At 37.5% G+C, this 22,708-nt stretch overlaps 1 protein-coding gene across 2 annotated transcripts in view; it reads right to left on the bottom strand.

Moving 5' to 3' along the window:
- Nucleotides 1-19,091, bottom strand: part of RXFP1 (relaxin family peptide receptor 1) — a 42,525-nt gene extending 23,434 nt beyond the window's left edge. For both annotated transcript variants that reach the window (XM_064148720.1, XM_064148721.1), the window contains exons 1-2: nucleotides 18,821-19,091; nucleotides 5,298-5,453 (exon numbers count right to left, since the gene is read on the bottom strand). In XM_064148720.1, coding sequence (XP_064004790.1) covers nucleotides 5,298-5,453; nucleotides 18,821-18,875 — 211 coding nt within the window. In that variant the 5' untranslated portion in view covers nucleotides 18,876-19,091. The remainder of the gene's footprint in view (nucleotides 1-5,297; nucleotides 5,454-18,820) is intronic.
- Between the last annotated feature and the right edge of the window lie 3,617 nt (nucleotides 19,092-22,708).

Below are 22,708 nucleotides of genomic sequence, written 5' to 3'. Positions count from 1 at the left end.
ATCAGCTGTAGTTATAAGTTTATTTTGTTTATCACTAAGCATCACTGTCATAGCAGAGACTCCAAAATGCTTCTTTCCATGAACAACCAATTTGGAATACATATCTTTTGCACTGTTACTATGCCATTTGGCTTCAAAGAGCATTGCCTACAGCACTTTTAGAATACATGAACAATAATGTTGCAGCAGTAGCATCTTCAATGTAAAAAATACGCTCTGCTAGTTTTATGGATAGTTTCCATTCCAGGATGAGATTGCTATAAATATTAGGTGAGCAGAATTTGTGATTATGCCTAGTATTTATCCTTCCTGCTTACATTTTAAAAAGTAGTGAAGTAAACAAATGTCCTAACCTCCTGTCTATAAACATCAGGTAGCTACAGACTAAAATCTTACAGTTGTAAATAAACAGGAAAAGCTTTTCCTTGGAAAATTAGGCTGAAGCCACTACATTTGAAATTGAATGTAGTGTCAGCTGAACAAAACATGATTACACTTGTTCTGCTTTGCTGATGAGCTTTAATCAAGCTTTAACACTCTAGGATGCTGAAACTGCTGAATTTTGTTAAATTTTTTCAACATATTTTCAATTTTACTAAGAGGTAGGAAGATAGCTCAAAGTGAAACATGATACAAGCTAAACTGTTGAAAATGCACTCGGCCTTTTTGAAAAGAGTGCTTCAGAAAAGATGAGCATGGGGCAGAATGGCAGAGGAAAAAATACTGCCAAATTAAGAAAAAAAAGAAAGAAAGTCTTCAAAACTGTAAGCTTTTATGAGAAACTGTGAGACTTTCAATAAATCACCTGTGTTTAAAAATACCATACTCATGACAAATTTGCACTTACCCACTTCTATTTGATTGACTATGCTTTCAAGTTCAAAAGGTAAGACTGAATTTTCCATGCACATGTAAGGTTATCTAGAGATAGTTCAAAAAGAACCTGCCATCAGTTTGGACACGATAAATTATTAGCCTCCTCTTATTGCAGTTTACTGCATTGCCTCAAGCTCTTCCCCATTAGGATATCACACACAGCATTTTATTGGTCTCAGAAAGTCAACTAGGTGACAAAGGCATGTGAGTTTTGAAAGACAAATGGCTTCACTCTGCTGTAATGCAGCAGCTACAATTATCCCCTTTCCAGAAGTAGAAGAAATGCTGAAGTTGATCTGACCAGCAGGATCTTCATGTCCTGAGGTTAAGCACTAACACAGCAGTCTGAGACCTAGAGTCTGCTGCCAGCTCAGTCTATGATTATAATTTCAGGGCATTTAGCTTCTCAGGACCTTAGTTTAAGATTTACTATGTGGACATGGAGAGCATGGCAGAAGTGAAAGATGAAGCAGATTTGAAGAAGGCACCAGGAAGCCAATCTTTGTGTGCCAAGGCTTCGTACTGAGCAAGTGGATTTGGATTTCATATAGTTAGAGCACCTTGGTCTTTTTCCAAATAGCAATATTATGGTTTTCCATAGGAAACCATCTTTTCTTCTTCATCAGTATTGTCCTTTCCACCACAGGAAGAGCTACTGTCCATGACAGATATTCACTTTGTGTTTCTTCATCTTATAATACTGGTTTATACATAAGATAGATGCAAGTCTTCACTATAACATTTTTCTGTAGGCTTGAGATTAAAAAAAAAAAATTAAGATTGTGAATTCTTTTGAGAATCTCTGCTCATTTATTCCTTCCTCACACTTGTTGGATTGAATGTTGCAGATTGGCCACCTCGAAGCTTTTGTTCGAACTTATGCAAGATAAAAGTGTGCAAGAATTTAAAAGCTGAGCTACTTAGAGTACCTTGTGAGTTAGACTGAGAATTCCAGTGGCACTTTGTGAAACTGTGCAACTACTTCTTGTGGTAGGCCTGACAGGCCCAAAAGAGGCCTAGACATGTCCTGCCTTGCCTAGGCATGTTTTTCTGCTTCACCAGAGAGGCAAGCATGGGAAAGGGACACAAAAGAACCTGGAGCTGCTGACTCTGGCCTGCCCAGGGTCCTGTGGTGCAAGGTACACACACTTAGCTTGTGCCTGCCTAGTGCAAGGCCTCTGCTTTTCCCAAATCAGGGAAAAGTGAGCCTATGGATTTGCCTAATATGGTATGGTTTGGCTAACTGCCATCCTGATTGGCTATTCTGTGTCCAAAGGGCAGTTAATCTTGGCCCACACTGATAGAAGGAGATATGCAGGTGAACAACCTGCTTTTGCTTCCCTGCTCTTTGCTGTGCTCTCTCTGCTGTGCCCAGCCCTGCTGCTCTTGCACACTGCCTTATTGCTTGCCTGGTGAACTCCACTGCTGTGAGTTACCAGGAGCAGACCCTGGATGCCTGCACACAATCTGCCTGTGTGGCCAGCGTGACATCGTGCTGAGACTGCACAACATCCTGCCTCTGCCCCTGAAGTCCTGGACGTATACACAGATAGTCCAGACAAAGCCAGGAGACAAGATCAGAGATTGTCTGCATCCTTTCCCCAGAAGCCAGGAAGGTTCAAGCCTCAACCTCCAACAAGACAGAGTCCTCTGAAAGCATTTGGGCACTGTCTGGACTGTGGCTAGCCCCTGTGAGGGCAATAATAATAACAATCTGTGAGCAAATGCTTCAATGCCTCTTTGTAATTCTCTATTTCCTTCTGCCATAGAGCAGAAAGAGCTTGAGCCCATCTACTGGGCAAGCAGTGTGTTTGACCTCAACTGGCGCTTGAACACGGGAATGGTCTCTTCCAGTTCAATTAATGTTTATATATTTTGCTGGTCACATTAGATGTAGATGTTATCCATAGAATGTTTCCATAGCCAGAATATTTTGGTGTAAGAATCAAAATATTATTAAAATTAATGGTTCAGGGTGGCAAGAGTTCTGAGTATCAAAATTAATAAACAATATTCATTTGGGAAAATGTCTTCTCACATCAATTAGTTTCCCCTCCCCAACACTACTACGCTGCAATAATATAATTTTGAATTTCTTTTGCATACCCAGGAGCAATGGCTTCAACTTAAAACTAGTTCTAAATTTACAAAATGGTTAAAAGGAACCAGATAGAAGTGCTGATATCAGGCAAACATACTAAAGGAATTGTAGGAAACTGCAGTAAAAAATGTAGCTGGAGAGTTTTTCTGCCTTGGCAGCTAATCAATGAGGTTTCCTTTGATTACTTTTAAGCAAGATGGCTCTTCACAAATCAGAGGTATCCCACAAAGACACCCACACTCACTACAGTGTAGCAGCCCCACAGAGAATGTCTTCTGGACATTCCATGTTCTGAGGAAAGGAAATGACTCTCCCTTTATTCAAACAACAAAGTTTGACTGCAATATTGGTTTTGAGAAAACATTACTGCTGAGTATGACCATAATGCACTATGCATGGCATGCATTTCTAAATGAGAATATGAGGTCAAGTTATGAGAAAAACACAAATAGTATAATTCCCCCAAGTAGTCAACGCAGTGAGTCTTTTATCTGTGGTAATTTAGACTTTCAGAAATTGAGGCTACCTCATTCCTGAATTACTAATTCAATATCTCAGCTGAATTGTCTTGCACAGAATCATTTCATGCACATCCTATTACCACAGAATCACAGAATTTCTTAGATTGGAAAAGACCTTCAAGATCATTGAGTCCAATCATTAGTTTCACACTGACAAATCCTGAGTTACGATGTATACCCTAGCTGCCAATCGATCAAGCTGTACATGTCCAGCAAGTCCTTGTAAATTATGAGTAAAAAAATTGTTTATGGGCTTCTCAGACATAAGAAGGCATCAGCATTAGCAATTCCTGTCAATATAGGGTAAGATAACTACAGAAGAATAGAAAATGAGTCAATTTTGTCCAGTATTTTGATTACTGGCAACAAAAAGTATATTTATGGCATCAACAATTGACATAAAAGTAAAAAAAGCTTCAAGCCCATTAGCTGGAATTAGAGTGAAAAGTGACTTTCATATAGAATAAGATGGGGAAATTTGATAGAATTAAGAACCAGATACTGCCCATAAGAACCAAAACCAGTTTTGTGGCTATAAAATGAGAACAGTTGTTTTCAAAATGTTAACTGGCTTTTCTGAGAATGGTTGTGAAAAATACTTTTACCATAAATCAGAAAATGTATTTCAGTAGACTTACTTTGGAAGTTTCATTTAATATTTTAATTCTTCCCCCTTCCCTGCCCCCAGCTCTGACAGCAGTGTACTGTGCTGGGAGAGGCAAATTATTAACTGCTTGGCTCCAAGAAACTGGAAGCAGTATTTAAGGAAGTGTACCATGCATCTGGCTATTCTCCATGACTACAGGCAAGCTACTAAGGAATAAGAGGTCTGATTTCCTCATCTGGCATAGATCAGTAGGTTAGGAGAGTAGCTCTGAAAATATTCAGCTGTTGGTAAGCTGAAAATACCATTAAATTACATGTTCCCGTGCTGATTTCCAGTCTCTGCATTCATAGCTCCCAGCCAACTGGCTAAGCTCCCTTCTGACAAAATATAGTGAGGTCTTTTTCAGACTGTGAAGACCTGTTCTATCCCCTGAACTGTGTTCAGGCACAGCAGCATGAGAAATGTTGCTGGGTGTAGACTAAAGCTGTGTCACAGATAAACAGCAGGGACCAGTGAGTGTCAGTGTAAAGCCATGCTCTGGACCTAGTCAGTTTGCTGCAAAAGCAAAGCCTACAAGCCAAGTGAAGTTCACACCTACCCTTTGGTAGGGCCAGGAGTGGCAAGAATTAGAACAGAAGGCAGTAGTGACCTGACTGTATGTATTTCCTGACATTTTGTCATTTCCAAACCCCAAAGCCTGGTAGCAATATGTTTTTGCAGCACATTCATATAATCATGTTTTTTTTTTTCTCTCAAAAGAGAACCTGAAGAATTTTTGTAAAACCATTCAGCTTCAGAAATCACACTTAGCTTTATACAAAATCTGTTAGTGCAAACATCTACCTCTCCTCAGCAGAGACCTTTGCTAGATTACATATGTCTGTTTGTATACATTGTCCCAGTTTTAGAGTCTGGGCTGAACTACCACACACATCAAAATGATATTAGCAAACAAGTTCAAAGCAGGAATAAAATCTGATATATTGACACTCAAGATCAACAAAAAGGCACTACATCCTTCTTTCCTACAAATGACTTGTTGCATGGCTTCGTTAGGGAAACCAATGACCTGCCATACCTTCTGCAAAGCCGTTTTCTACTCCTAACACTCTTCAGCTCTCTCTCTAGTCTGAGAATGACACAGGTTTCCGTGACTACAAGTGCAAGACACAAAGACATCTCAACCACGTACCACAGTTGTCTTCATCAGCACGATTCCCACAGTCATCCTCACCATTACAGTGAAGTTGCTGGGGCAAACACTTTGTGATATTGCCACACGGAAAGTAGCCCAGGGGACATCTGAACCCAACTCCAGAAACATGATCCTCCAAAGAGTCGTGGATGACTAGATAGAAACAGAAACAATATGCTTACATTAAGATGTGCTCTTCGTTTTTAGTGATCTTTGAGATTATGTTCTTATAAATACTCATCTGCATTTGAATGTAAACGTTCAGTGATAAATATACTAATATGCATGCAATTACAATAGTCTCTTAGGTACTTGGTAAAAAAAAATATAGCAGCTAATAAAAATTTGGCTTGCTGTAAAGAAACCTGCTAATTGCTCTCCATCCATTCTATGAATAAGATGGAAATATCAACCACACAAGAAAAATGACCTCAGGCAACTATTTAAAAGTATTGTCTTTGCAGTAGAAAATAATCTATTATAGCAACGTGCCAGATGAGTTATGCAGATATGTACTGTATCATATTCATTTGTAGTTGAATTCTAGATCCAGGCAGATAAATCCTGTTATATAAAGTAAAAAAAAATCTGTATTTTAAAATATATTGTAATTTTAAAACAATTACCTAATGTAAAACTGATCATGGACCAAAGAATGAGGAGAGTAAGAACAAATCTGTGGTGTGGTTTTGCTGAAAAATGAGTAACATAACAAAAGAAGATATTGTTCAGCATCTATCAGTCTGAAGTTCAGATACAACTTGTATAAGCCCATGCTGTATAGGAAGTAATTTCACAGAACACAGGGGCTTCTTTAAAGCAGTGCTGAAGGGAAAGGTAGAGGGATGGTGATGAGGGACAGTCAGAACAGCTGTAGTACTTAGTATCTAAGGTCTCTTTCTGTGAAGAGAAAGAAGTCACAGACAACTGAGGCTCCATTCAGTACAGTAATATCACAATATGAGTAAGTACCACACAGCCAGTTAAAAGACAAAAATATAGAAAAATTAAACATAAATAACTTTTAAAAAGTCCCCTCCAAACAACCCTCACATTTTTAACCTACACACTGGAGCCCTTGAGACTGATCTGAAAGTTGTGCTCAAAGAGATTGATCTTCATGCAATTTAAATTTCAAATGATGGCATTTATCTTCTTACATTATCATTCAATGAATGTTGATTACATTTTCCAGAAATTATTATTAATAAGTCAGGCCACACCTTGAGTGCTGTCTCCAGCTCTGGGCCCCTCAATTCAAGAGAGATGTTGAGATACTGGAATGTGTCCAGAGAAGGGTGACAAAGCTGGTGAGGGGTCTGGAACACAAAAACTATGAGGAGCGGCTGAGGGAGCTGGGGTTGTTTAGCCTGGAGAAGAGGAGGCTCAGGGCTGACCTCATTGCTGTCTACAACTACCTGAAGGGAGGCTGTAGCCAAGTAGGGGTTGGTCTCTTCTGCCAGGCAACCAGCAACAGAACAAGGGGACACAGTCTCAAGTTGTGCTTGGGGAGGTCTAGGCTGGATGTTAGGAGGAAGTTCTGGACAGAGAGAGTGATTTGCTATTGGAATGGTCTGCCCAAGGAGGTGGAGTCGCCATCCCTGGAGGTGTTGAAGAAAAGCCTGGATGAGGCACTTAGTGCCATGGTCTAGTTGACTGGATAGGGCTGGGTGCTAGGTTGGACTGGTTAATCTTGGAAGTCTCTTCCAACCTGGTTGATTCTATGAAATAGTGAGAATCCGTCAACTAAATAATTAATTTATGTCAGGGTTTAGATATCACTCCTTGTGAAAGAGTACACAATCCCTCACTGTATTTAATGTTTTGAATTCTCTCTAAATTTATATCCTTAAAAGATATCTGTTCTGAATCTCTGCATTATTAATTTTGTGCTATGTTGGATTACTCTGGTATGTAAATATCTGCCTGGGAAAGAAGATAAGGCATGAACACTTCATCCCAGTTTGAATCATTGAAAGCACTGATCTTTGTCCACTGACTTATTAACATCACTTTGTTTATGCAAAAAGAGACAGAAGTTTGGACCCTGCAGATTGCAGAAGATTTGTTAATGGAAAAACTTTCAATCATTTGAGGAAATATTTGGCAAAGCTAACAAAGGTAGACAGGAGACAATACAGGAAAATCTGTTGTAAAATGCCAGATAATATTAAAACAATTATGTTTTGATTTAAGGAAATGAAATAGAGTCTTTCATGTGAGGACAGTGGATAAAGATAGCACTGCAACAACATCAACAGAAGATTATGCTTCTTATTTTGCAGATACAAATTCTCGTGACATAAGTTTATCATGCTAGGATAATGATCTGTCACACTATCTTTGTGATGTAGTATTGAAAGTGTCAAATGTACAACCTGTTATTGATTGATAAAGAAAGTTGCACCACTGTTCTAGTATCTTATCTCATTGTCCCTTTTTTTTAAAATCAGCAAAACCTCCTGATAGAATAACTGTAAAAATATTAGTGATTATTTCATCACATTATGTCACTCACTGGTTCACATTGGTACCAATTCAAGAAAACAAAAATGTTAGTTATTTTGTACTCTTTTCATGAATCCTTTGGTTATGTCTCTCTCATACACATATCGAGCTTCAAAAGTACCTCTATTGTTTTATAGGTTCTCATTCACAGCTAATCCAACATAGAACATCTGAGCTTTGCTTCTTATAACCAAACTAGCATTGTAAAAGCACAAGATCCCCTACAGCACAAAAGAAGTACCACCAGCAAAGCATACATGCAATCAATTCGAACCCAGGCATGGCTTAATTAATATAAATTATTTGTGATGTAAAATAAGTAAGTTTGGGTCAATATTGCTATCTTACACAGCTGACAGGAAAAAAAAACAACTGATGTCCTTCAGAAATATGGCAAATGTAGACTGATAGATAAAGGAAGACTATAAGTTTTGGAAGTCTTTATGAAGAACTTAGCTACAAAAGCAGAAGCTAGAGAGAGAGTGGAACTCATAACAAATTTGTTTAGGTCTCAGCCATAAAAATGCAAAGCATGAATCTCTGGCAGAGTTGATAATATCATGTTTGTTTTTACAGACACTCCAAATAAAACTACCTCTTATTTATATACCTCACACAGAGAATGATCTGCCTTCTGGTGACATGTAGATAATTTTGCACATTTCAGCTATACCATATCACCAACTCTTATTTTTCTCATAATGATCTGAATAAATGTTAAAATATTTGCAGTGTTTCTTGAACAACAACCAGAAATGATAGAGGTGAACAAGGTGCCGCTTGTTATCAGTAAAAGAAGCAAAAACACAAACAAGTGTCTTTCTGACAAGACTTTACCACCTCAATACAGAGTAAAGTTCTACCCAGTGGCTCATGGTCATGCAAATTAAATATTTCTGACCATCTTTTACTCAGGATTCCTCCCCAGCCTCTTTTCTTCTCAGATTAAAAACAATCAAGAACCCACATTATAATACTTCTAATATTGTCCAGTCCTCCTGCTTTGAAGCAATTATTGTAAAACAGACATCTGTGATCTTTCCTCTAGCTTGAAGAAAGTAGGCAAATATTTTCCTGCTAGTCTTTAAAAAATAAGATTAATTTTCCACTGTGTTCCTTTTTTAAAGGAATAAGCAGGAATTGCCTTGTCATCTAGTAGAAGATGGTTAGGCTCTTTCCTCTTTTGCTTAGATGAGTAATCACTGTGAAAAGAACATGACAGCCCCTCTCTAAGCTCTCATAAAACAAGATCAGAGGAGGGAATGCATTTGGGAAAGCCAAGAACAAAATACTCCCAGGAGAACACGGATGTCCTTCCAACTGAATTGATTCATGAAGCTCACTAGTATTGCACATTCTTTGAAAAATGGCACAACATTTTGAGAACAGAGACTGCGTCAAAAATGCTATTTGAGAAACCAAATAAGGGACACGGGCACAAGGAGGACATGAACTTAGTAGAGTTACTTGTGACTTCCACAAACCAAACGAGTATGACTCTGTAATGGGAACAATACTGGGCAGATTAGACTGATACACGAGCAATTAAACCAATCAAAGCAGCATTACTCATTTCTTGGTACTTGTTAGCCACATCAGTCTCAACTGTAATGCATATATGTTCAAATAAGGGCATATCATAAAACCACAATTTTTTGTTGTTGTTGTCAGAGATTTGAATCAGAAGACGGCCAGTTGTCATGTCCAAAATGACTCTCAAGTTCCATCAAATATGCTAACATGTTTCTGTTCCCTTTAAGTAGGATAACAGTTTAAATTACTGAGGCTGAGGAAGTCCAACTGTTTTCAAAAAGTTCTTACATGACAAGAACGGAGCAATGACCATCCTGCTGAAGAATCCACCCTGTACTTACTGTGATGGAAAGTTATATTACCTGCAAACATCCAAGATTTTCAAAGTTATCAGTATAAATTTATCAAATGTGAGACTTCTCCCACCCTTCTACAACTTATTTTATTTGCTCTACTTCTAGACACTGTGGGAAATGGGCTCAATATTTATTTGAAATGCTTGTTTTGAAACAGAATATTTTCTTCAACTGAAACAGAATCAACAAAGAAAACATCAAAGGTGAAATCAATTTTGCTTACAATTTTTGTGCTAACCCGAATACTTCAGGATGATAGTTGACTAAAAATAATTCCTATTTTGATGAGAGGTATTTGGATGGCATGTGACCTGGCTGTGAAGAATTACAGAACTTCTTAGATTGGAAAAGACCTTCAAGATGATCGAATCCAATCATTAGTTTCACAATGACAAGTCCTTGACTAAACCAAATCCCTCAGCACAACATCTAATTGCTATGATTGAAAGGGACCACCAGGATCATCCACTCCAACCTTCATCCCAGCATCCTTCATCACTAGACCATAGCCTCAAGTGCCACATCCATTCTTTTTTTAAACACCTCCAGGGATGGCAACTCCATCACCTCCCTGGGCAGCCTGTTCCAGTGCCTGACCACTTGCTCAGAAAAGAACTTCCTCCAAACACCCAACCTAAACCTCCCCTGATGCAACTTGAGGAAGTTTCCTCTTGTCCTATCATTAGTAATTCAGGAGAAGAGACCAGCTCCAGCCTCACTACAATCTCCTTTTAGGTAGTTGTGTAGAGGGCAACAAGGTTCCCTCTCAGCCTCCTCTTCTCCAAACTAAACAACCCCAGTTCCCTCAGCCACTCCTCATAGGTCATGTTTTCCAGACCTCTGGAAAAGAAGACCTTTAGTGTAATGTAGGAGACCTTACAAGCCTGTAACCTTTATTTTCAAGGATAAATCATCAGAACAAGGTTGTAAACTAAGTTTTTAAACTATGAATTCGTACAGCCTAAAAGATGGTTAATTCATGGTTGACAAAGAACAGTAGCAAAAAGAGGTTTACCTGCTCTGATTAGAAGCATTTTAATCATCGAATGGCAGGAAACCAGAGACAAAACATCTTAAAAAGATGCCAACTTTTAAAACAATAATTTGTTGCCTGAATTTGTCCACTGCAGTAGTATCTAGAAGCTAATGATATTTAGTTCAGTCTTACACTGATTTTATTTGGTTTGTTCTGAATCACTTAGCTTCTTCCCATTAAACAAGAGAATTTTGGAGGAAGTTATGATAGAGGCTAGGATGAACTTAATCCAGTGCATCTGAGGAAGGAAATGTGTAGTGAATTCTTGCATTCTTGTATTTAACTTATTACAGCCTTATCAGTATGTACTTTTATAAAGACTGTCCTAAACATGATACTTCTTTCAGGAAATGCTTTCTAGTGATTCCTGTGAATATGTAATGCGAATCTCATACTATTAAAATAACTTCCATTAACATTTAAAAAGGAGTTGATAAATGACACATTGAAAATAGATTTTAGCTTCATACAAGAATAAAAAAACCCCAATAACAAACAGTTTATGTACTTGAACTTAAATTCTGCTAATGTAACCATTTGGTGTAACCTTTAGGATGAAACTTGTAGACTGAAATAGACCTTACAGTAGTGGCAATAGATAATTTAGCTTGAGTCCTTGAGGCATTGAATCAGTGGCTTAAAAGATTTAATCATCTGTACAGGATCCCCAGAGTAATATAATTAAACTGCTATCACTAGATTGCCTTTTCAGTAATTTGCTCCTCTCCTCCTCTGTTCGTCCCTGATGTCTATAGCATTTTCTAAATACCTGTCTAGCAAATACATGGTGTTTGGGATTTTGGAGTTTGTGGAGTGCATGTGATACAGCAGCATCTATTCTGAACGTCAAATGGTTGCAACAGCTTGATTTTTAAATCACTAGCAATTTAAAATACTTCAGTTGTTGGTCTTGTAACCAGAATTACACTTTTTGGGTTAATGGCATTACATTTATCTTTAGTATTAGAAGCCATTCCAGAAATATATGTAGTACTTGAACTACACACAGACTTTTATGAAAGACTGTGTATAATGTTTGCTTTCATTAAACACAGCATAGTGCAAAGCATTCTAGCACAAAAGATGCATATATTATGACTGCCAAGACCACATACCAATCAGGTCATTATCTTGGATTTTAATTTCAAATAGCACCTGTATGTCACAGTAGCTTCATTTCAGAAGTGTTTCCTGAAGTAGAAAATTTGTACTGTCTTAAGAAAACAAACCAACAACTCCGATCTCATAGCAACATTACTGAAGTTAGTTATTGGTTATGCCACAGATAATTCAGCCTAATTAATCCAGATATAGTCCTCTTTGTATAACTGCCAGATAAATCCACTCCAGGGATGGAAACTTCAGCAATTCAGATTATGTGGCACCGTGCCAGAGGATTTGGCTCTTATATCTTTTATTAATTTATCTCTTTGTTTAGCTTACACACAGCTTAGAATAAAGAAGATTCTGACACACCAAAAAAGCTGAAAGAGATAACATTATTTGAGAAAGCCCCAGTATGTACTATGATTAATTTTATCTGGAAATTCCAATTTTGCAGGGCATTGCCAGAGGATGAGGGCTCAGCACGTTGTCTAGCAAAGACACAAATTAATGAGTAAACCTGAACTTTCTGTAACTTCTTTTCCTATTTAATTTCACAAAATTATATTGGACTCTCATTTCTTTTCAGAAATAAATTATGTCTCCATATTCTGATATGATTTTCAATAGAAAAAAAAATCAAGGTAGGCTTTCCTTTGTTCTAGTATTGTTTTGCATTGATATAAACCCTTTGAATTTACTCACCTATTTTTCACAATAGTGCAATATGAAGTCTGAACCTGGGGTCTTGAAACATAGAATGAAAGAATGGCTTAGGTTGGAAGGGACCTTATATATCATCCACCTCAGCCTTCCCTTCATGGGCAGGCATGCCTCTCAACTAGATTTGGTTGCTCAAGGCCTCGTCCAACCTTAAACCTCCCCAGGGATGAGGCATCCACAGGCAGCCTCCCTAGGCAGCTTATTCCAAAGTCCCACCACCCTTGCAGACTAGGGTTTTGTTTGGGTGGCATTGAATATAGAGCAAAAATTGAGACATCAATGCAAATGCAGTAAATATGCTGTGTTAGTACCAACACACCTGAAAGACCCCCAAAATGTGATGATTAGCCATTAAAATCAGGGGAAACCCTCCCAGGAGCTGATCCTCCCTCACAGTCACTGAGAAGTGTTCTTGGGCTGGGCAATAAATGTATCCTGCATTTATTTTTCTGTCTTATAACATTCTTAGTAGCAAGCTAAAGTGATTTTAAAAAGGCAATCAAATAATTTAAAATGTACATTATCCAGGAGAGTCTAGGTCAACAAATCAGTGTCCTTCAAACAACAATCATTGATGTAATCCAGATAACCAGCATTCTGAATTAAGTACATTATGACAGTAATTAGAGATTACTGTAAAGGAATTCACTTCAGACTTGTTGCATTGCAAAAGTTAACCCAGTCAGCCATATGTAAAGTAAACAAAACTTAAACACAGATCAGTGGAAGATAAATTAACAAACAAAAACCATTCATAGTATGTCTCTTAAGTTTCCATATAGTAAAGGTAGATTTAAGTGACTTTAATGACAGTATCATGTACAGGAGAGAAGTTTGTGTATGTATTCATTTGTGAAAGTAAAAAGAATTCCAGAAGATGAATCAAAGTATTTGTGGCAAAGCCCTAAGAAAGCTGCAAGAAGAAAGAGAATGAAATTAGAAAGGAACAGGGAAATTACTTGCTGATATTTCAAATTGTGTGACATCCTCAGAATGCCTTATGTGTAAATAAGCAGAATAGCCGAGAATTACATGCCATTGGGCAAAACTCTCCTTCCTTTTTTTTTATTACCCCCTCCTCATCTTTTCTCCCCTTTTCACCTCTCCACCCCAGCAAAACAAACCAAAACTAAACTAGAATTATATGACTTAGCTGTACTTCTTTCATACCAGCTTTTGGCATGTTCTTCTGATGGGGAAAAATCAAATTAAAGAGAAAATCAAACTAGCAGAACAAACATCTTGCAATGTTGATGATAGAAAGATAGATGAGACCATCTAGGTTAATCACAGTCAGAGGAAAAGAACCTGAAGGGGCTCAGTGGGAGATTTTATTCTCTTGTTTACCATCTTCTTTTGCCCTTTAGTCTCTTATTTTGCTGCAGTGTTGCTTGAACTAAGCAAGCTGTGCATCAGCTACAATTTTGGAAATCACAACATATTTCCTCTTATCCCAAGTAACAGATCTTGAATACATCTTTGCAAGATACTCTCAGCTAACCTTTTTTCCCCTTTGTAAGACTTGGGTAAAAAAACTCAGCACTTTTTAATGAGTAATCCTCTAAAAATGTAGTTAATCATTGTCAATCATATTATTATTTACATCTCTAGATTACTCAAGGCATTTGACCTACAATCACATGGCTTTTAAATTCACTAAGGCATTACTTTCCTTTCCATACAGCACATAAGTACCAGCCTCTGAGCAGGTGTGTTACACAGGAGGACACAGTAAACAACAGGACAATCTTGGGCTTCCTTCCAGTTTTGTAATAGAGTACATAACTCTCCAAATGCAACTATTTTTTCTGCTCAGTCTCAACTTTTCCTCCCCTTGGCTACTTACTTCAACCAATTATTCCCCCCCCCCCCCAGATCGCTAGTTTCCTGTCCTCTCATCCTCTTCTGTCTGTCTCGTCATCCTCTGACCTTATTGTTCAGACACTCCCCTCTCTCAGAGCTCCTGTCTTTCTTAGTTAATCCATTGTTTCCTTTCCTTTCCTTGTCTTTAACCTCCCAGACCAACCGTTTTTCCAATTTCCATTTTCCCTAAGTAGCATCAGCCTTTCTTTTCATCTCTCTGCTCCCTTTTCCCACCTTCCTCTTCCTTTAGCCACTGCTTTTAGTGTCCTTGTTTCATCTCCTTGTTTAGTCCTTCCCAATATATTCTCACCTCCTCTGTCTTTAAGACACAATGAAAATTCCTGATTCTCTCAGCTTCCTACACCTTTTCACCATGAAGCAGTAATTTCAAATTCTGATTTTATGTTCTTCAAAATCTAGGACACATGGCACCACCAGGAAAACCTTGCCAAGACTGACAGTGACAGTTATAGAATTATAGAATCAACCAGGTTGGAAGAGACCTCCAAGTCCAACCCATCGCCCAGTCCTGTCCAATCAACTAGACCAAATTTCACACTGGTCTGTAGCATCCAAGAACATCCTTCAGAAAAGGATGTTTTTTACACTGCTCTAATGGGGCTTGAAGAGGCTTATTAGTTCTAGTGGAATGGTCTGTCAGAGGACTTTCAGACACAGAGCTTTTGTGCAGGGATAATACACCAGTCCTTTCTTTCAAAAAAGGCACTGTTTAATAGAAGATTCACAGAATTGTTCAACACTGGCACAGTTCCTCACTTTCTGAAAAATGCAAATGACTTTGGGGAAATTTTGCCAATTTCAAGGTGAAAAAAGTCCACATTGCACACAAAATTTCAGAGCACATGGTTCAACGCTGGTAGAGTTGCTATAAACAAGACAAGTTTGCAAGCTGGGCAGCCTCTAGTGCTGTTAATAAGGAGGTGCAATCAGCCTTGCCCTTGTAGCACTTGAAGGCAGATCAGGAGACAGTGATCTAGATTTCAAACCTTCAGTTTATCACTATGTGGATTTTTCACTATCCTCTAACATTAGAGGAATTGTTCCTCAGGAAATCATCTTCAGCCCTGATTTCCTGTAAAGATATTACTTATCTCCATACAGATATACAAGATATACATGGTTCTTCTAGTCACAGAGAAGCCAGGCAGATTATCACTTGAGTTAAATGAAGGCAAAGAGAAAATAACAAAAAAAAAATCATTACACAATGATTATTTGAGCCCCTGCAAAGACTGAAGTAAATTCACTTTCCTATTTACAAATCTGGAAGGATTTATTACATTTGTTACAAATTATGTAAACAAGAGCACTATCCTGCAGAATTGTAAACCTGCACTTCTCCAAACAATTTGGGATGGTCTCTTTCCCACATTTGACAGGAAACATTTGGTATGAGAGAACTCGGCCTTCAAAACAGCTGTCATATGCATGCAGCATCAGGACTAAGAAGTTTCAGATGGTTTTAAGAAATATTTCCTTGGCATTTTAAAGGAGGGGAAGGGAAGGATTAAAAAAAATGCAAAGGAAAGAACAAGAAAGAGAAGGGAAAGGGAACCATAAGCAAGAGCAGATATAGGGTTGTAAAACTTCAGATAAGAACACAGCGTATGTAAGGTTGGAATAGTAACCATTGCAACTGTTTTTAACAAGGAGCCTGCCAAATCCCTTTTGGAATTCACTTTGAATAGTTCTAGATACTAATGTTCTGTTTTTCTATGTGATTTATGAATTAATTGTTTGAGACTCTGTCACTTAGCCAAAGACCAGGAGGGTGAAATAGTTTGTTCCCAGAAAGCTAATTAAAGTGACTCTAAAGACATAAATATATATGCTAGTTGTTGCAGCAATTACAGTGGATTATTTTACTGACAGGAGACACAGCAGCACCTCATGCAGTGCAAGTCACAGTCCAAATGAACCCAGCAGATTCACAAGGGAGGATGAGCTACCCACGTGAAAGTTTGTCTTGGCCAGTTCCACAAGTGCAGTCTGACATTTACATTTCTCCGTGTTACAGCTGACACTGCTGCACTTGTGGAAACCATGGTATAGATGCTGCTTCATTTTCAAAGAAGCCTTCTACCTAGTATAGTATATTCCACATGGAAAAATAATCAGGCAGTGGCCAAGAGTTGCTGGTGCATACAGAGCTTCATAGTTTGATTACCTGGATTTTGGAATAAAAGGTATTAATACAAAAATATTTGGTGATGAATACAAAAGAAGAAAGTAAAATTAAAGAAGTATTGGAGTAATCTGTGTGCAAGTGTAGCATTGAATGGAAAGCTAAGCAGATGTAGATTGAATAAATATGAATGGGTAAGATAAGAATAGTTTTTGCACAACAGATATTTTTCATTTTACTTTTTAAGAATTAGGAGCATCTGTGAATTGCAGAAATAGAAACAAAACAAAACAAATCTCATAAGTGAAATCATGCAAACAAAATCAAACACCCCCCCCAAATAAATAAATAAACTCAGAAGAGCAAACCAACAAAACCAAACACAACAAAAGACCTCTATCACTAGCCTTCTAGCAGTCCAAACCAAATAAACCCCATTTCTAAGCGCAACTATACTTACTTCAGTATTTAATATCAGCTAGCCTAAAGAACAGAGAACAGCTTAAATCTACTTCATGGATGAAATCAGCCAACTTGTAGCTGTGGTCACAATTCAGGCTGCTGACTAAAACTAAAAAAGGCAGTGAACTGTGCACTGAGAGAGGTTCGAAGTGTCACTAAACAGGCACTCATTTAATGCAAACCCGAGTCCTGACAGGCAACAGTGACTCCAGGCATGAAGACACTTTAATTTGTCACTGCACTGCTTCTCTCTTCAAGAAATCTAGATGAGCCAGGTGGTTTACTTCTAAGTGTTATAAACTGCTATATTTGATGAGCCAATAACAACCTAGAAAGGTAATGGCCATCACGACTAAAATACTGGAAGCTCTGTAGTCATTCAGTCAACTATCTTATTTTGCAATATGGTTTCATGTATTTTGATAGACTTTACAAATCCCACAACGGAGATCAATTTAACCCAGCAGAAATTATGTAAGTTGTAATTTGCATATTTTGTATGGATGTTTTAATGTTTTGAAATGTTGATATAGAAAAAAATAATTTGAGAGTCTTAACTTACTTGAAATTCTTTAGCTTTTATTCTGCATACCTTGCAGTATTATCTTTATATACTAGGTTATTGCATGTATAACATGGATGCATGTGAAGATGACAGGCTTGATAAGATCTCACCACACTCTACTGGCATGTTAGGATCACTGTTTTTTCCCTCTATGTTTGCAGCTCACATATTAAGTATTCCTTGAAAAGTGCTTATAGTTCTCCCATAGATTTAACTAAGCTTGCCAACTGTAAAAGTACCTCTAAGTGGAGCTCAGTTTCCCAGACTACTAGCACGGGAAATATCTCTTACAAATCTTATGTTAAACCTCATAGCATGCACATGTGAACACCAAAAAGTTTAACTCGAAAGCAAGCAAGATATTGTCCAATACAAAGGTGGCAGAATTCAATCTTATGCTCCTATTAATTTAATAAACTAGCTGATATAGCAAAAGGTAGCGATTGCATCTGCAAAATCAATAAAACATTATTTTAACATTGACAATACCACAAAAAAATCAATTATTAATAAAAATGCTACAACTAAAGAAATTGTAATCATTAGGAAATCCAACATAAAGATTAGTACTAGCAACTTCACAGGGACAGCTTTACCCAAGTTGAAACCAGCACTTACAAGCAGGATATTTGAATTAAAAGAAGAAAGCATTACTGAAGCAGAAGACCAGCTGCAGCTACCACCAGTGAAGGGATTTAAATCTGAAGGAAAACTTAAATTGAATTCAGTCTTCATCTTACATGCTGTACTGCCTATCATGCTGAATCATACGGCAAAAATTTCTGTTACCCTCACAATCCACTTTTTGAGAACTACTGATTCTAGTAACACTGCACAGTGTCACTACAAACTACTGAACGGAGACAAAAAAATGTATTTCAAGGCATCTGAAATTAGTCAGTTCCATATCTACGTTCATTAAATATTTGCAGCAAGTATTTGTGCAATGGTTAAACTCTCTCAATTTCAGCTCATCACTATTAATAGTAACTCTCAAAAATATTTGAGTCTTACATGTAGCTAGTAACATTGCTAGCCTGCATTGCATTTTGATTCTATCAAAGAATAACTGCCATGAAGAACCAAAAAATCACAGATATCATAGTTTGTTTAGTGTTTAAAAAAAGAACAACAACCAACCAAACAAAACCCTACACTACTGAAGTTTATCAGCTATCTGATTTGCAGTGTTCAAAACAAGAGGAAAAAAACAGATACACTTACCCTTGGTACCAATAAGCAAGAACATATAGAAGCAGCAGTTGGATGTCATACTCATCCTTCAGTGAATTAAGTGAATAAAGTCAACAAGTGCTGCTCCTTAAACTGCGCACCAGCCAGCGTGCTGCTTGTACAGTCTGCTTCTGACAGCCTTCTCAGTGTACAAAGCAAGCTCCCTTCTCTCCCCTGCTTCCTCTCTTGCACCAGGTTTCCTTTACTCCCCTCTCTGGTATACACAGAGGAAAGTTTCTGGGATCACACCAGCTCCTCAAGCTCTCCCTTGCAGGATGGAGTCTGCTCTGCAGCAGCCAAAGGCTGAGCTGTGTGCAGAGACACAGATCTGCCCCAAACAAAGCTACTGCTGCACAAAACACAGCCAGAGAATTTTCATCAATAGTCAATTTTGTGTGTGTGTGGGTTGGGTTTTTTTTTTCTTTTCTTCTTTTTTCTTTTTCCCTTTAGGTTTCATACTGTGAGAGGTCTGAAAAGTGCAGTTTTATTTATGCAAATCTATTTGAAACCAAACATTTGCTATTATTTAGGTAAAAAATGGTAGTTCCTAAAGTAAGGGGAAGTGAAATTTATAAACAGAGTCCCTTTGTAAGAATGCAATTACTCACTGAGATACAGAAAAATGCACAGTGTAATTTATTTCCAATAACAGCATGTCACTATTTTTACATTTCAACCATTCTTCATGTCTAAAGAAAATAATATGAAGGAGCAAAGAGGGATGTTTGGAAACATGTACTGTATGAAAATAAGATTTTCCACAGATTCCTCCTTGTTTAAATACTTTGAGGCATTCTTATCTGGCCACCAGGCACATATACAGACACACAGTTAAAAAAAAAAATCACCTTTTTTTATGATGTGAAGGCTAACACTTGTCAACAAGGTAAGATATATTTCAAAAGCAGTCAGTCAGCTGAGATGAAGTCAAGATGATGAACACCTAAATCAGGTACCTCAAGAGGAAAACCTTGCAGACTAAGGAAATATGTGCATGCACAAACACATACATGAAATAGTGAATTTAGAGAATGGGAAATAGCTACATCATAGGAATCATGTATGCTTTTGGAATAGTCTATTTTTGCCTGGTAATACAATAAATCAAGCAAGATATTTCTCAAAAAAGCAGTCTGACCAACTACAAAAGCTGAAGATTTTATAACACAGGATAAACAGGGAAAACCCCAAAACGTAGTACATACCATATATGTTTTCTGAAGCTCAGACCCAAAGGGAGTTGCCACTTTCCAGCCCTCCTCTTTTTCAAAGATGTTCAGCAATGATACTCACTAAACTTAATTTTGCTGCAGACATTTGCTCTATGGAAAATCCACTGAGAACTTCTCTCTTCTAAATTCATAATAACACATAGAGAAGCAGCAGCACTTTCTAGCCTCTTGTCTCAGTGTGGTTATATTTAAACCAAGAAACCTGAGGTACAAACAGGCACATTGCTGAACTTTGGAATGCAGAGCAGAAAAAGGAGGAGAGGCAAGCTAATTCTTGGATCAAAACATGACACAGGACATTACTAGTTTTTGAAAAATAGTTTTGACTTACCTTACTTGAAAGCATTTTTACTACTTTGAAGAAACATTTGTCTGCATTAGCAAGACAGTAAGTACTTCCTTCCTACCTAAAATCTTAAAAGCCACAACATTTTTGTGTTTTAGAATAGGCTTTACATGGTAATTCCTTACCCAGCGTAAGACGTAGCACATCAGAATGACATCTTCATTTCCAGAAGACATTTGATTTCATTGAGATAGTCAATATCTGCTTATATTTCTACTTAAAAGAATTCTACAACTGAATCTCCAAAAACATCACGGAAAAGCTGTACTATGGGATAAGACACAGTGTTTAGCTTTGAGCACGTTAAACTGATTCCACTGAAAGAAAGAAAGTGCCGTTTGAATTCTTTACTGGTTATGGGAAAGGCTTGCAGTTTGACTTTCTGTCTTGGCAGCTATACGACATTGGTCTAAAAAGTATCTAAAATTACAGAGTTTTAAAACTGTTGAAAACTACTTGTCAGTTCTTTGGGGGACTCTATGCACCTGTGCCCCTAGACATTCAACCAGCATTGTGCCACCTATACTCCAAACTGACAGGTAATGTTAACAAACCGTTTCACTAAATCAAATGGCTTTTATGTTAAAGAGAAGTTGGCTCACATTTCCATAAACAAAGTAATAGAAATTAAATTGAGTATATGTGGCATAGAATTAAATAATGGTGATTTTGTAGTACTTACAAATGTGTTATTGAAGTTCTAGCATCTTGTAGTCTTCTTTCTATAGCTCACACTAGGTGTTATGTAGAAGGAAATGCAAAGCACAGTTGTATGCATCATAATTTTTAGTGTCATCATTAAAAATAAAAATATACTAAGCTGCATACAAATCATTGTTGCTGTAGAAATAAGTCAAAATTCCATTTCAGCTTCTAGAAAAAGATTTACTTATGACTGAAGCTGCTTTCTTGGAAGTTAACAAATTATTCACCTCAAACTCTGACACTAGCATGCTTAGGGTTCTGCCTGAAGCTTAACAGCTATATTCAGTACAGGTAGAAGCAAAGGTATCTCTACCTTTTTCTCTATGTTGGGCAGATGGCTGCATACAAACTGTACCTGTTACCATGCTGCTTCAAGTATTGAGTAGCTTACGCCTTAGAAATACTTCTGTTGCTTCCTAAATGTGGAAATTTTCCTTGGTTTACTTAAGAATGAAGGCTGCTTTATGTCTTTTATCAAATCAAAGATCCATAAGATGATAGGTATGTCAACAGTGATTTGGTAACTAAAAGTTGCTCATTAAGCACAGTAAATTTGCAGTTGAAAATACTGGCTAGATTGTCAGCTATGTTTAGCTGCTCTAGTGAAACAAAAGTACAGAATGAAGCATCAAAAGAAAACTGTGCCCACATTGCCATCCACTGTCATGAAGAATATGTGGTTCCTATTTAGGAACAATACTCCAAGAAGAGAACTTCTTTTGCTTTTTCAGCTATTTGATGACCAAACTTTATGTTTTGCATTATAGCAATGTGAATAATTATCGCACAGATAACACTTCAGAATACATCTTCTAAAATGTAAATTGTCCATTATGTACATCAGTCTTACAGTCCAAAAGATTTAAGCATGCAAATGAACATAACTTGGCTTATATTTCATTCACATTGTTTTCAAAACTCCTTGGTATGCTTTCCAGGCAGTGTAACTGAGAATAAGACAATTATATTTTACAGGGCAACTGTTACCTTTTGAGTGTATGTTCCTCATTTAATGTCTACATCCAGGTTCCCTGAGTTCAGATGAATGCAAACTAAAAGGTGTCCTAATAAAAATACAAGACCATCTAACTGGTCTAAACAGAGAGAGGAAAAAAAGATTTCATCTACAGCCACCCTACACAAACAGTAAGAAGCACTGCAGTACTATCTATCTACCTACCTATGAATCACATACATTTATGGTTCAACTAGCACTGTAAGAATGTGTGATCATTTCATAGAGATTATTCTTCCTTATTTGCCTTTGCAGACATTTAATAGGATTTACATCCCAAAACCTGAAGGGGCTTGGACATCTGGCCTAAGAGGCACCAGTGTTGCAGGGTCTCTTGACTTCTTATTCTCTCCAGACCCTCTTTATCAACATAATTACAGATGAGTTGGGATTACTGGAATTTACATCTGGAGAAAGAGGAGAGACTTTCCTTTGCTGAAAAAACTATCTGAGCCAGATGTTTCCTCCTGAAGGGCTTTAGTACAAAGACATCATAAACATTTTTTCCCAGTACTCATGTATATCCACTAAGTGTCTCAAAACAGAAACCAGTTCTGCCAGCCTTATTTTAAACTAAAGCA

The sequence above is a fragment of the Pogoniulus pusillus genome, chromosome 9, assembly GCF_015220805.1.
Source record: "Pogoniulus pusillus isolate bPogPus1 chromosome 9, bPogPus1.pri, whole genome shotgun sequence".
NCBI classification, from domain to species: Eukaryota; Metazoa; Chordata; class Aves; order Piciformes; family Lybiidae; genus Pogoniulus; species Pogoniulus pusillus.
The sequence above is the reverse complement of the archived record's forward strand: the minus strand, read 5'-3'. Positions and strand labels throughout refer to the sequence as shown.